The following is a 15,071-nucleotide window of genomic DNA, read 5'->3' on the forward strand; positions in this document are numbered from 1 at the left end:
GTTTATTTCACCCTCATCTCAGCTTCACCCTCAGCTGTCCGCAGATTGCTCCTGACCGCTCTCCATGCTTCACCTCCAGATAACACAATAGTGCGTGGCATATGAAATGCACCAATTCCGAACATAGGAACCCCAAGAGAACCTTTCAACGGTGGAGGCGGAGGAGGAGGAGGAGGAGGAAGAGGAGGACCTAGCACAGCGGTCTTGATCATGTTGTGCATGTCGGTCAATTTCCTCTCCAGCTCCTCCATCTGGTTCTGCATGTGCTTGATCCCGACCGCGTTCTCCGTCACCGTCAGAGCCACGTCAGTGCTGATGCCGTTGACGCTCTCAGCTCGCATCTGAGAGTAGTGCAGTGCTGCCTTGTAGAAGAGCTGCGCGGCATCATCAACTCCTCCTCCTCCTCTCCTCCCTGCTCTTCTTACCGGCTCGTAAAGGATGTTGTTCTCCCCCACACCGCTCTCGTACGCATGCTTGTTTCCTTTCTGGTGCTTCTTTGACAGCTGCGACTGGTAAGCTCGCCAGGCATGCTGGAGCATCTGAGCCGCTGCTGACTTGCGCTCCTGAGGGGAAGGAAATCAACAACAGAGAGTGCGAGGAGGAGGAGGAGGAGGAGGAGGAGGAGGAGGAAAGGAAGCAAGGGAGGAAGTTTCCAAAAGCTTCACCTGCTTGCTCCGGATATTCTCAATGAATTCCAACACCTTAGACTCATCACGTGACAGGGTGAGGCGGTCGGTGACAGCGCCGACAGCCAACGCGACCAAGACGACTAGAGCAGATGTCAGGAGGACAAGACCGAGGACGAGGCAGGATAAGATGAGAAGGGAGGCGAAGAAAACTTGAGGAACCAAAAGTTGCCCACCTGCAAGAAGAGCAGCAAAGATAGCGACATATCGGCCCATGGGCGTTTTGGGATAGATGTCTGCAAACAATCAGTAAGCCGAGAAGACGAAATCAATGATGTTGTGAAGGTGAAAGGGAAGCATATCATTCGAACCCACCTCCGTATCCCACAGTTGTCATGGTGATGATCACAAGCCAGACGGAGTTTTCAAACAGGTCGAGGTTCGTGTCAGGACCAATGGGACGCTCGAAGACGATGGTGGCATATGCGAGAGTCACCACAGAGACGATAAAGAGGAAGAGGAGAGTGCTGAAGAAAGTCAAAGTCATCCTGGGGAAACCAAAAAAGGAGCTACTATATCGGAGAGGGAGCAGGGCAAGGAGAGAGAGGAGATGGAGGCAGAAGAACTTACAGCAGAGAGTCACGGAGCATCGCTTTGCCGATAAAGTGGTAGGAGATGTCCACATTGTTCATCAGACCTGTTCACCACGAGGTCAGAGGCATCAGCTTGCTTGTAAGGTCCAACATCACCAATGAGACGCGTCTTCTCATTGCGAAGTCCTGAAGCCTCTGCAATGATCCTTGGCGTGTAGTGATACAAGCGGAGCATCATGAATACAGTGACAAACCCTGTCGAGAGCGTTACAAACCCGCCCCCCGAGCTCTTGGTCCATCACCATCACTGCTGTAGGCACAGTAGGTGTCCAAACCCCAGATGTGAACGATGTAGTTCACAAAGGGAAGCGGATGGATAAGAATGATCGCAGTCTCGATAAGAAAAGGTCTCAGCAGTCCAGACAGGATGAAAGCCTGGTCCATGCCACGATCAAACAACACTGCGTCTCGCCCCTCCACTCCCACTACCTGCAGGTAACTGGTTCCCATCACAGTCTTCCCAGACACCTCGAGAAGTTCGAATTCCACGGCATAATACCTGAAGACATGAAAATCAAGACCACATGCTTTCACCCTTGTCACACTCACTGGAGGATGGAATAGAACAAAATGAGAGTAACTCCAGAGTTGAGCAACTTGATCAGTTGGAAGGACATCACGGGGATGTTGCGATTGTGCCACAACCTGAATGATTGCGATCAAACCCAGCAAGACGTCATTCAAACAACAAGAGCGTACAATTCGTTCTCGATGACGGCTATCAGGATCCCAGTGAGCGCCAGGCCGATAACCCAGACGTTGACCTTCTGGCGACGAACATCAAGTTTCTGGAGCTCCTCGCTGCCAACCAAAGTGTCATATCGATGCAAAAGAGTGGAATTCCTCTTCATGGCAAGGCTATGCGCTTTCACTGACCATCCTCCTATCATGTTGCTCTGTCCTAAATTGTACTACGATACTCAACCCCTCTACATATGGAGGTCAAATGTATCCACATGTACATAACACATGTTGGATGCATTCAACCAGCATCAGGCCTGCTTCTACATCTCGAAGCAATGTCGCCCGCACTTGAGCGATCGCACTCAGTTCTTACTGGGCGATTCCTCACCTCAAACAAGACTATCTCACCACCTCCCCGCGTTCTTTCACACGCACGGCGTCCCCTCTCCCCTCAGTTCGTGATTTCACTGCATCAATGCGAGGGCATGTGCTGTGACTTACCCTCGGTTGAACGCCATGGGCTGATCCATAGCCTTCAGGGCGGCATAGTCTCCCTTCATGTTCTATTTCGGCGCTCTAGACCCCGACCCTCCACCACCCCTGTTGACCTACCATGAGTACCCCACCCCATGAACCAAGAATTCATATACCCCTACTTCACAATCTATAGTACCCCTGGTTTGTTCATTTTTAGTTATTTTTATGACCCTACCCTATCAATACAGAATATAAAAGGGGGTAGTCAGTTACTCGTCATTACTCGAATTAGAGCATGGTGTACAGGGGTAGTCGTAGCTTACCTTGGAGGTAGGGGTATATAACCCCACCCCTATTCGCGATGTTGAAGGGAAGGGTAGAGGCAGCGTGCGGGACAGATATCGTACTCTTGCCATGTCAAGGAGAAACACCGGTCATTTTATATATGAAACGGGGGGTGGGGGTAAACTCAAACCCGCCTCGGATAGTTCTTAGAACCATTGATAAAGACAGCACATTAATAATATCTAATCATTTTTGATCCAATGCAAAACTCCTTCAAAGGTGAGGCGGACATGGAATAGACCCCTGTGTCTCAAAGACAGAGCTAGTTGCCTCTGTAGTTTGGGTGGGTAGTCAAGCTATAAATGTAGGGTAGGGTAGGGTGGATATCAAAGGTCCGAAGGGGTGGGGGTACTGTGTCCTTTCGCTCGCCGACATGCTGCAGGTCTGAGAAATGATTCAGGAGGAGTGTGGAGGAGAGGAGGGGAATGGAGGGATCGAGGCAGGTTACAAACATATGATAACCTTGTGATAGAATGGAGGCAAGAAAATGAGAGAATGATAGTTGGCTGGTTCAAGTCCTTAGCTGCTTACAAGACACTTGTGAACATAAATGCGATCTTGTGCATTTATGTTCATGCAATGTCAAGGTGTATGTACAGAGTGATCAACATTGTCTTCTTGCGTCTATATGTGTTCACCCACATTGAGATTGTCAACAATGATAAACCGATTGTGACATTGCTGGAAAGGTGAACAGAGTGAAAACATTTGATGGGAAATTGTGGACTATGTTTATACCCACGACGAGAACAATTGAAGCTAGATGTGGAGGAATGAAACTGATATGTTCAATTTTGCGTATGTTTTCTCAAACCATGGTAGGATGAGTATAGTGGACTTCTTCTTTTGGATCGAAGGTAGTTAGGAGTTTCACAGGCTCACATGGATAAGAATAGATCGCCAAAATCAGACGTGTTTTCGGTGTTTGTGAACAAGTGTAGAAACATGAAATCATTGAGCTTTGAAGTTTTGAAGTGGATTCCGTGGTGGTGTCAAATGTGTGAAACACTCAAGTTGATTCCATAACTTCCTCGTGCTTTCTTCTGCACGCCATCAAGTGTAAACGTGTTATGTTAGACTAGATGAGCAGACTGCACTCATAATCACTTGTCCCTGACGGGAAAATTTATCAGATGTTGATGGGTACGAATGTTAGTCCCTACGAACAGCCCATGGGCGCGAAGGGAAACGGTATTTGTAGCTCGAGGATCGTTGACTACAGCCCGCTCGCCCAACCATGCTCCAACGATTTTGCCAAGTCAGGGATGTACTCGAGGCCGAATGCGTAAGTTGAGCTTGTGATGATTTGAATACACGGTGACTCCTTCACAGCATGAGCGAGTTAGAGCACTTGAGGCCTGGAATGTACTCAGGAATGAAGGGGGGTTACGATTCTTTTTGGAAGGTTCCGAACTGGGGAAATCCCTGAGTATTGCGAGCAGTTCCAAGAAATTTTTGATTTGTCATAGTAAAACATCTTCGTTGAAACATGCGTCATGACGGACATGGCAGTGACAATCAACGATCTGTGATTACTTTCATTCAGATTCGATGACGATGGCTGGGACAAGGCCGTCAAGAGGCCATTCCTGGGGAAGGTGAAACTGCAGGTGCATGGACTTGGATGCAGCCTGCGGCATGACCTTCGAGATTGTGCCAGGGAAGGGAACGTAGAGGAGAACGGGGAAGAGAGAAGGGAAGGGAGGAGTGCAGAGAGAGTGGAAGGACGAGGGAATAAGCTAGACTGAGCATGGCGGCGCCCGTCGGACCTGACGAGTGAGCGGGTGCTCGCGAGGCCTTCAGAGTCACGATGAGCGCTGAGAGACTCGCAAGTCACTCGCCACGTGGCCGCACTGACAGAGTTGGAGCTTGAAAGGCTCGAGCGGGACTGAAGTAAAGAAGAGCTCATGGCGAATGTTTGGCTGAGACTGAATGAATGAGTACGATGAGACATATGTGCCCGAGATTGAGAAATTCAATATCGAGGATGGTGATGACGATTCTCAGTGTGATATCCGTTATGCGAGTGTCTTGTCTGCTCTTGTGGGTAGTTGATCCGACGTCTTAGAAGCAAATGGCTAACTCAAGGTATCAGTACATTCAAAAGACCTTCAAAGAGAGGGCCTTTCGAGGAGCGATTTACCGTTCAATGGACAAGTCTGACGGAAATAAAGATGAATTTTGGATATTCGATACACACGAAAGTCTGTTGAGTTCCATGTTGCGGTGTGTGCACTGAATTGATAAATAATTGTTGACGTCCTGCAAGAAAAAAACACACAAGAAAACTCCAGGCTCTCTTTACAGTTGGAAAGAGATATCAAGAGGAGAGCTTGAAAACGAACCATATTGGTATCATAGTGCAAAGTGAATTCAATCATAGTGATATATAGCCGCAGAGAGACATAGCAACACGCATTGAATGCTTCTTGTATCTAATTCGTCTGTATGACATGTTCTCACCCTCGCAAATAAACGAGTTACCATCTAAAGCGGGCAATAATGTTCGTATCAAATGTCATCTAACAATAGAGGCCTGGAGCAGCGACAAGGGCTGTACCGCCGACATGAGAAGAGGGAAGCAAAGAGAAGGCGTGCGGTAGATCTACACATGCCTCCTAGCTACAGCACCAGTGGGGGATAAACTTGTTGAAGAAGCGCCATGCTTGTTGCTCTTGAGCGATCTTGAAAGGTCGGATTGACACTCGGGCATAGACCGACATTGACAGATCAAACACATATCTATCTACATGAAACCTGGTGTATACCTGTGAGAAACAATCCATGTCTTCCCGTCGACACTCTTTCAAGGTCTAAACCCTTTTCGTTATTACAAGGATAGTACAAGGGTTCTTATGGTCGTCATGCGTTGAAACACCGTGGGTCATAACAATGTATTCATGATTTGGATCACGAAGACTTTTCTATTTCAGCACTTACAATCATAATCATAGAGTGATAATCAGCTGAGCTGAACAAGCAACTAAAAATGTGAGTTTTGCAATTTTGCTATTCATACTCATCATGATTTCTAGCGAAAATGATGGAGACTAAGGGGATGCCTAAACCAGCTCTTGAATGTTTGCAGGTCAATAAAATTGCATTGCGGGATTATAACGAGCTAATGCTCTCGAGTCCAATTCTTGACTGTCTCAGAAAGGAACGAGAGCTTCTCGGCCCCTTCAGTTTGTGACTTTCTCATGTAGACGATGGCCTCCTTTGTAATGATCTCATCTGGATTCTTCTCATTAAAGCTTGTTCGCATGTTGTGCGGCAGGTAACGATTCTTGAAATTCTGGAAGGCCTGTGGGGTTGACGGCTCGAAGGTGATTGTGTAGCCGGTCTGCATCCCGAGGTCATCGAAAGCCTTGTGCTGCGTGCACTTGAGGTAGACGGCCTTCCTGACGCCGCTGTCTAGATGAGGCAACATGATCCTCCAATACCATATGACTTGCCGATCAAAGGAATGGAAGATCATCTCCAGCATCGTGATGAGCATCTCGTACTCGCTGACTTGCAACAACATCTCATGATTCGAATGTCGGAATATCATCTCTGAGTGATGATATCCCAGCATCTCTGCAACCTCATCGCCTAACTTGAGTCGCCTGCAATGCGCCAGGTTGGCCTTGTCGAACTCAATGGAAATCCACCGACCATGACCCCAGTGCGCGTTCGACGAAAATAGATCAAACCAATCGGATGCACCACTGGAGGATCTGTCGGAGCACTTCTGATTGTCGTCGAGATGCAGGTCATGGGAGAGCCTTCCATACTCTTGCATCTTGTGAAGCTTGGCCGCTTCTTCCCCTAAAATGCTCAGGTTTGTGAAGGCAGTGGACTTGGCGGTTTCGATCGCTTCGTCCATGGCCATCTTCAAATCCAGAGGCAATATCCTGAAAGCCCTGAAAACAATCGACGCGTTCAATCCGAGCTCCCAGAGTGGTCGCACCAATGCGATGTTGACTCCCACTTGTATGCACGCATGTCTGAGGGACTCTAGGGCGATGTCTTGATCCTTTGTCTCCTGGAACAACGCTTCTTGCGCACTACAAATCGTCGTATAACACGGAGCAGTAGTAGACTCCGCTTGACATCTGGCGCTCGTCCCGGCAACGATACACATGGCACATGGCCGTACGTTGCTGCATTTCCGCTTCTTCAGTCGGCACTCTGAGCAGGAGTTGGTAATATACTTGGATCGCTTGCGTCGAGGCAAGAGCTCGACTTGGAAGCCCTCCATGCAAGGGTGCAATTGATAATGTAGAGCCCAATCGCCAGGGTCGGCGACAGTGACCGACACGCTTGTCATGGCATCCAGCGATTGTGCGAGGTGATTTGCCGTCTTCCTGTTGAGCTTAGACAGTCTCTCCGACATCATCAGACACCAGTCATCGTGATCTGTTTTTGGCAGTTTAGAGGAAGACCAGCAACAAGCAGAGGGAATGATTGACCTGCTATAGTTCGTTTTACTCCGCTCTTGGTTCTTGTCATGTTGGCTCGATTGTTTAGGTAAACCTGCGATTGTTCGTTCAACACATCGTGGACAACAGGCACAGAGTTTCCATCTCGTGATGGTAATGAGCAATACAAATATGAGAATGTTTCAATTATGAATCCCATAGTTATAGAGAGTGTACTAGTGCGCTTTTGTAAAGCGAGGAGCAGTGGTGATGTGTGTTGCAAGCTCAAAATCGAAGAAAGGCCATCGCAACAAGAACAAGACGAGGTGGACAGGCATAGGAACGGAGGAGAGAACAAGGGAGGACGTTGGTGGCGGACGAAGGGAATGGCCTTGCCTGGAGGAGCGCGACTGCTGCTGCGGCGTCGGAGGAGTAAGGAAATTGCAGGGCGGAGTGGATCTTTACAATACAGGGGGGGAGGTAGGCAGATAGACAATATAATAATATTATCACCCACCCTCCGGTAGTGAAATATTTGTACCCCACCCCACTCCTGGCCCAAATTTAAAAACATAGTTTTACTCTTAACGCAACAAAAAAAAATGAAGAAGGGCAGAAGAGGGTGATTTGCTGGGACAAGTGGGGTAATATGAGGTGGTGAATGAGGATACAAGTACCCCACCCCTCCTGTAGCCCTGAAAAAAGAGGCTGTTTACTACTACCATTACCACCCCCGGATCCGCTACACCCCTGTTTCATCAACTGTAAGACAGAAGGCTTTCTGGTAATCAGGTTTTCCTGAGAGGAAATGCTGCCCACAGCTATCCCTAGAGTCTAGCAGGTGCGTGAGCTCGATTTGGTATACAAATGCTCCGAGGCTCTGCGATCAGATTTGCACTTCCGAAGTCGCACCCCTGGGTCCTCCGAAAAAAAAGTCTTATTACTGTTATTAAATCGGTTTTGTTATCTTTTGGCGGGTCCGGTACCTGTCTATCGGTTTCGATGCTCTCAGTAACAAAAACCTTGAGATACGCCCGACAACGCTCTTTACTACACTATTTACATTTGGCGTGTCGGCATGTTGTCACGTTACGTTCGGCTAGGCCAATTATTTTTTTCGGAGGTCCACCGGTGTCAGCAAGTCACGTAGCGGATCAGATCGGATCCTAGAGAGACAACCCCACTCAACGGGGTCTGCCACGGAAATCCTCTCGAGTCGATGACCATTTGACCGACTTGTTCTCCTTGTCATGGTGCAATCTGTCCGTCAGCAATCGCATTGCAGCCGCTGGTCGGACTTGAAATGCCAATCGACGCAGTTTGCTGTCCGGCCGGCGCCCTGGCGGGGGCCCCGCGTGATCGGACCGCGTTTGGCGCTGTCAGCCGCTTGCGGAGTTTTCCGATGAATTCTGAGGCAGGCCGCGCCCTCGCTAGTGACTAGGCTGATCTAAAACTAGCCCGGTAGTAGAGTAGGCCACCGTCGGCAATCACGGCACCAACCAGGCTTTGAGTAAACAAGTAGGTACGGTACCATGATACGCCGCAAAGTAACTCATCCTGCACTACCGCTCACCATGTGACAGTTTCGTACTGATTGTTTACTTAACTTTGACTGAAGAGTTTAAAACTAGGGCTTGACTTGAAGGTTCCGACGAGTCACGTCCGACAGTCCTCGACCGTCTCGGCAGTGGCATTGTCCTCGTACGGTACTGATTTTTAACTTAACTTTGAGTAAAGAAATCCGGTCGCGACAAAACTTAAAGCCTGAAAGTTGAAAGAAAAACGAAGAATAGGCCGCAACGTTCAACGGAGGCCGCCGGCGGGGCCCCTCAGTGACGGTGGGGGGCCCGGCCGCACTGTACCGGGGGGGGGGGGGGGGGGGGGGGGTGGGCTGCCCCCGGGCCCGGCTCGACCGGAGCCTAGTGCATCCGATGATCATCGATCATACTACGGACGGTACCGTCGTGATCAGTGGGTCATTAGGACTCACGGATGTCCTCAAACGGTTAAGTTAAAAATCATTACGAGGACTCGGACAGCCTCGGACGCTCGGACCGTACCGGCGGTCGAGTCCTCCGGTGACTGTCCGATACGGTCAGTCGCACACACAGGCCATACGGCGTCTTCAAAAGACAGCGAGACTGAGAACCGTAACCAGCGCCGGGCCGGGGCCCCCGGGCGGCCCTCATCCTGCCGGCCTCCGGACTGCTCACGTCATCGGATGATCGCAGGAAGATGCTGCACTGATTCATTGCCAGACCTCACAGTGTCATCCGTACCGTAGAATCAGCTGATCTTAGGATCAGCTGATCTTATCAGCGCAGCTCACAGGTTTTGCTTCGCCCTCCGAGGCTCCTCCTCTCCTGCAGCCCAGAGATAGGAAGGTTGTCGGACTCTGAGCCGCTAGTGCTAGGTGGTGCCTCGTCCTGGTATTCTGAGGTTCTTTCAATCTCGATGAGGACGATTCTGAGCCATCAGAGTCTGCCGCTATGTACATGCAGTGCCTTGTCTCATGACTTGATCGTGTGCTAGTTGTGTCATATTGTGGCTCCTCCTCTCTCCGAAGGGCCGTCCAGGATCACCCCGAAGCTTTACGGGTTGCAGACGACAAAGCGAATGCTCAAGGCACCTCCACTGGATCACACACACAGGTGAAGAGTAAACATATGAAGTTTAGTTGACTACACAAACGTACTTTCGATTCGACCACCTTAGCAGTTGTTGACGATTCTCTTATAGTCGAGGGGAACCACCAGGGGTGGTGAGGCTTGCCTCTTGCACGAGTGAGCATCCCTCGTGCATCTTCTTAGATCTGCTGACTGCTCCTCCTCGAGGTTCATCCGATCGTACCAATACAGGAGATACCCAGCACCCGTGCTTTGCACTCTGTCGCCCAACAGGCTTCTTTTGCTGCCCGCTCCTGCTCACTAAGATTCCTTCCTGCGAAGGCTTGAGCGTGCCTTCGCAGAGCTCTGATAGATCAGACTGAACCCCGCTGGACAGCTGTACCTTCGTATCAGGAACATTCTTTTCTATCCAAAGAAGGAGTCGAGGTAAAGAGAAGGGATGAACTCGGACATTGCAGTGCTCAAGACACAGGGCACAGTAGCCGAGTTTATACTTGCTACTAACACAACCACATCTCCCCTAAGTGTGCTCCACCAGCGTCCTTAATCTATTGCTCTTGCAAGAGGCCCCGCAGATGCCAGCAGGTGAGGGTGCAGCGGCAGGGCTGCCTCAGGGTCAACTGCTCCACCTGAGTTCTTGCCCAACTTGCCTAACTGACCATTTCGCAGTTTACAACGCCTGCCACTACTCGATACCCAGGCCTGAGAGGTACTCCAACACATCCGAGTGACCTCCTTGTCTTGCCGCATGCGTACAGGTCCGATACCTGCTGTTATTACTTGTCTCCCTTAGCAGTTCCTCCCCGCATGTCTCCGCGAGGTATCGCACTACCTCCACGTGCCCTTCCGCACTCGCCGCAAGCGCACATGTCCAGCCATCTCCTCTCGCTTCTCTCAGCAGCTCCTTCCCGCATGTCTCCTCAAGATAACACAGCACCTCCACGTGCCCTGCGGAACTCGCTAGAAGCGCGCATGTCCAGCCATTATTGTCCTTCTCTCTCAGAAGCTCCTTCCCGCATGTCTCCCCAAGATACCGCACTACCTCAACGTGCCCTTCCACACACGCTACATGCACACATGTCCTGCTGTTATTACTTGTCTTCCTCAGCAGCTCTTCCCCGCATGTCTCCGCGAGATACCGCACTACCTCAACGTGCCCTCTCTCACTCGCCGCATGCGCACATGTAGAGCCAACATTGTCTGTCGCCCTCAGCAGATCCTCCCCGCATGTCTCAGCGAGGTATCGCACTACCTCCACGTGCCCTTCCGCACTCGCGACACGCGCGCATGTGCTTCCGACATCGTCTGTCTCCAGCACAATGTTTTTCAGAGTCTCTTTCCCGCAATGTTTCTCAACCGTCTTCAGCACCTCTACATGCCCGTATGCTGCCGCCCAATACACGAAGGTCTTACCTGTTTCATCCTTCGCTCCTACCTCTGCTCCCGCCACTATCAGCTCCCTGACGCTCTGTGATCTCCCCAGCATCCCCGCTACATGCAGCCCTGTCCTCCCGTCCTCCATACGCTCGTCCATGTCGCATCCAGCCGTTTTCAGAAGTGCGATCAGCTCGCCTTGTCCTCGTATGACCGCTGTGACTGTCGGCGGCTCCCCGCGCTGGTCTGACGTTAAGATCCGCAAGCCGTACATCTCGCACAGTCTCTTGCTCTGCTCTTGACTGGCCTCATCGCCTGCTGATGTCCGCGAGCTGATTTTGTACATCAGACCCGCCATCGTCTTCCAGTACACCTTCTGCATGCTCTCTTGTACAATATCGCAACATCGATAGTCCCCCTCAGTGTCTTCGATCCAGTGTCTGATCTTGTTCATTGCCATGTCCTTGACTCGATTCGACAGCTCAATCGCCTCCTTGTAACTTGACTCCTCGTTGTACCACTCAGCCTCCCTCTCTCTACTCCTCTTGACGAGGCCCCAACACTCCTCTTCGATCGATCGAACAAGGCCGTAATGATAATCCAAAGCCGAGTCATGTGATGCCGTCCTCAGCCGCTTTTGAATCCTCCCCTCCCACCCCTTTACGTCTCGAATTATCTCCCTCGCGAGGTTCTCCATCAGCCCCACGTACAGCTGCTTCCTCTTCCCCACAAAGTCCTCGATCGTCAAGCTCATCGTGTTCGCGTTGATCTTCAGCTCCAGCACCTTCACCCGCCTCCCCTCTACCTCCCTGTACCGCGGCTTCTTCACTACTTCCAAGTACGATAGCGGCGGATACAAGATCTCCCCCTCCCCTGGGTACTGAGACACAAAAGTCAAGCTTGCCCCCCGGTCGATCGCCCCGCAGCTGATCTCGAACAAGGTCGACTCTCCCTCCTCCCCGGCGTACTGCATCGCCGTCCTGACGTCTGTAGTCGTGCTCAGCAGCCCGTACTCGACTCCTCCGGACACCCCGAGCTCGTCCTCGTTGAGGAAGCTCTCCGGCAGCCTCATCCCCTTCAGCCCCCTCCACACTCGTAGGCCCTCGGGCAGAGGCGTGTGACGAGACAGCTTGACGATGCCGCTGACGATGCAGTGGATGGTCGTCGTGTATTTGTTGGGGATCTTGTTCAAGTGTCGGAGGAGCTCTTTGGGAGCTCGAAGAACAGAGTTGTACTTGAAGTACATCGGTCCTGTCATAGCAAGGCTCTTGTCAGCCATCTCACAGGCTCTTATGCCCCGTTCTTACAAGATGCTCCTTCTCCATCTCTATCTCCTACCTGTATAGAGCTGCAGCGCGATCAGCTCCGCATCCTGGAGCTTCGCCTTGATTGCCGTCTTGAGCTGTTTCAGATCCTCGATCCCTCGGATGACTCGAATCCCGTCCGACAGCCTCCGCCTCCTCTCGGGGTCTGAGACGTTGAGCCACTCCTCCTTTGCTGTCGTCCTGATGTTGTAGTTGCTCGTCGTAAACGCTTCCTCCGCGTCCTCGCCCTTGCAGTGCTCCTCCTCTATCGCTTTCATCAGTTCCGTCTGAGGTAGCCCGATCCGGTCCGTTAGCCCCCCGTAGTACTCCTCGATCTTCCCGTACACGGCCTCGCGTACCTCCCCGCTGCCTGTACCGTCTGACTCATTCACCGCAAACTTGCTGTTGTGCGACGTCAGACCGTCTCCTCCCGCCCGCCCTCCTGCCTCCGCCGGCCTCCTCAGCGCCTCCGCAAGCCTCCCTGCTATCGCCGTCTGCCATAGAGCCGATAGAGCGCTCTCCGTCATCCCCTGTAGCCCCGCAAGAGGACTCGCCGCGCTCCCGCCGGGGATGCACTCCGCCATGACTCGGAGGATGTTGAGGTCGTCGAGGCTGCTGGCCTTGCGCTCGAGCTCCCACTCTATTGCGACTCTGACCTCGTAGTCCTCGTACGAGAGCCTGTCAAGGCCTGTGTGCTGCATGAGGGCCGACACATCGACGCCGAGAGAGCAAAGGAGCTTGTTGTTGAGGAAATTGAATCGCAGCGAGTCATCGGACATGCCGATCAGCTCGCGCAGAGCAGATTTGATCTCGTCGGTCAAACGCCATTCCCCGGCTCCCGATGGCCTCACCTGCGTCTTGTCTGATGACTTGAGGCTGGAAATGCTTGGCGGGATCGTCTCTACGTCTCCTTGAGACGCTGGGAGGTCATTGACAGTCTGCTTTCTCAGCGCGGCCTCGAGCTCTGAGATCCTTCTTGTCGCTTCTTCCAACTTCTGCTTGAGTAGCGAGTCATCATGACCCTCCTCGGGTTTGACTTTGGACGAGAAGCAGGGGAAGCAACTCATGTTACTTTCTCAGCCAAGGAAGAAACCTGCTACAGGAGCTTACATGAGCCGGTGTCAGATATTCTCTCCCCTCCACCACTCTCAGGCTCCCACCGAGTCCCTCCCTTTATGTCTCTCTGTCTCCGGATCTGCCCCTGTTGGTGGGTCGATGCATGGCAAAATAGCTATTTACGAGCACATGAAGTGTTCATCTCAACAATTGCAGTGGACTCGTCATCAAAACACTTGACTAACACTGACTTCTCCTCTCTTGCTTACCTATGCATACCTTGTTACCTGTCATTCTTTTGCCCTGCTTCCTATACTATTTCCTCCTCTAACCACAAGTCTTTCTTCTCCAGTTCAAGGACCATTCGTGGAGGAAAGTGGGAGAGAAAAAAATGAGGCAGGAAACAAAAAGAATGCGAGGGAGATGGGGGTAAACAAAGAGAAAGAGAGAGGGATAGAGAGGGATCGAAAGAGAAGGAGCCGAAAAACAATCGATCGACCGTGCATACACAAGAGCTGGCTCGCTTCCATCGTTTCGGTTACGTCTTCGTCTTCTCAGTTCTTCTACTTCTCCTTTGCCTGCATATCTCTCACGAGCTAGTGACAAGATAAGCTTGTCGACATCATCGCTCAAGGAGCTCTCTCTCTCTCTCTCCTCCCGCACTGAGGTCCATGGAAGAGACCCCGACCCTGTTCACGATGGCCATTTTGATCCTCTATGACGCTTCTTTACTCATAGTTGAATTCAAAATTAGTAGGACGTAAAGTAGGACGCTATGGCGGTTGCAAACAACGGCCCGGGGCCAACTCCCCCCCACTGGCACCATTTGACAACCGTTGAACATTCCCCCACTCGTACTGCTTTTTAAGGCTTAACTTTGAGTAAATGTCCCCCACTCAGTCTGCCAGTGCCTACCCCATGATCTTATTACTGAGTTCGGAAGTTCAGGGCCCGGATAGTTCAGGGGTAGCCTAGTACGGTAGGGGTAGTTCCGAGTCAGGCCAGGCCCGGGCAGCGGCACTGCGCCGGCAATCATTGAACCCGGCGGCAGTGACCGGCGCCGCTGCCGGGCCCGCGGCGGCCGCAGCGCTGGGCCTCGCCGGCGACTCAGTGACCGTGCGGCCAGGCTGAGGCCCTGAGGTCCAGACCGGACGGTCGTCCCGCCGGAACTTGTGACGCCCGGTCACGCGGCCGGACCCCGGGCGGCGGCTCCGACCCCGAGTCAGTGAGTGGGCCGGGCCTCGGGCCCAGGCTCGCCGCCGCCGCCGGCCCCCGGCCGCGGGCCGGGCTAGAGTCTGGCCGGGCATCACCGGTCACCGTACGGTCCGACGGTCCGATCATCACGGTACGGTAGTACCGGGGCCGAGGACCGCAGTGCACTCCGCCGGGCCGGGAGGCCCGGCTCCGGCGGCCCGCCCGACAAGGCCTCCAGAACCATCTAGCGGCGCAGATTTGGGCATGGCTTGAAATGTTTCATTCGATTCATCAAGTTTTGAAATTATGAAAATTGATTTCGGTCAAT

At 52.0% G+C, this 15,071-nt stretch overlaps 4 protein-coding genes across 4 annotated transcripts in view; 1 reads left to right on the top strand and 3 right to left on the bottom strand.

The window, feature by feature from the left end:
• Positions 1–2,523, bottom strand: part of GUITHDRAFT_110850 (hypothetical protein) — a gene marked incomplete at both ends in the record, with an annotated part of 2,806 nt that extends 283 nt beyond the window's left edge. Inside the window, 12 exons of the mRNA XM_005830044.1 lie at positions 191–374; positions 426–563; positions 666–769; positions 863–922; positions 1,002–1,153; positions 1,257–1,323; positions 1,376–1,474; positions 1,522–1,654; positions 1,709–1,778; positions 1,829–1,924; positions 1,979–2,080; positions 2,465–2,523. Coding sequence (XP_005830101.1) covers positions 191–374; positions 426–563; positions 666–769; positions 863–922; positions 1,002–1,153; positions 1,257–1,323; positions 1,376–1,474; positions 1,522–1,654; positions 1,709–1,778; positions 1,829–1,924; positions 1,979–2,080; positions 2,465–2,523 — 1,264 coding nt within the window. The remainder of the gene's footprint in view (positions 1–190; positions 375–425; positions 564–665; positions 770–862; positions 923–1,001; positions 1,154–1,256; positions 1,324–1,375; positions 1,475–1,521; positions 1,655–1,708; positions 1,779–1,828; positions 1,925–1,978; positions 2,081–2,464) is intronic.
• A 1,395-nt stretch (positions 2,524–3,918) lies between these two features.
• On the top strand, positions 3,919–4,214 carry GUITHDRAFT_110851 (hypothetical protein; the record flags this gene model as incomplete). Its single annotated transcript, XM_005830045.1, has 2 exons — positions 3,919–4,070; positions 4,118–4,214. The coding sequence occupies 2 exons, from the start codon at positions 3,919–3,921 to the stop codon at positions 4,212–4,214; spliced, it is 249 nt and encodes an 82-aa protein (XP_005830102.1).
• A 1,692-nt stretch (positions 4,215–5,906) lies between these two features.
• On the bottom strand, positions 5,907–7,279 carry GUITHDRAFT_110852 (hypothetical protein; the record flags this gene model as incomplete). Its single annotated transcript, XM_005830046.1, has 2 exons — positions 5,907–7,186; positions 7,240–7,279. The coding sequence occupies 2 exons, from the start codon at positions 7,277–7,279 to the stop codon at positions 5,907–5,909; spliced, it is 1,320 nt and encodes a 439-aa protein (XP_005830103.1).
• Positions 7,280–10,500: 3,221 nt separating this feature from the next.
• On the bottom strand, positions 10,501–11,463 carry GUITHDRAFT_73320 (hypothetical protein; the record flags this gene model as incomplete). The annotated part of the gene is made up of 1 exon (XM_005830047.1): positions 10,501–11,463. The coding sequence occupies one exon, from the start codon at positions 11,461–11,463 to the stop codon at positions 10,501–10,503; it is 963 nt and encodes a 320-aa protein (XP_005830104.1).
• Between the last annotated feature and the right edge of the window lie 3,608 nt (positions 11,464–15,071).

The sequence above is a fragment of the Guillardia theta genome, assembly GCF_000315625.1.
Source record: "Guillardia theta CCMP2712 unplaced genomic scaffold GUITHscaffold_48, whole genome shotgun sequence".
Taxonomy (NCBI): Eukaryota; class Cryptophyceae; order Pyrenomonadales; family Geminigeraceae; genus Guillardia; species Guillardia theta.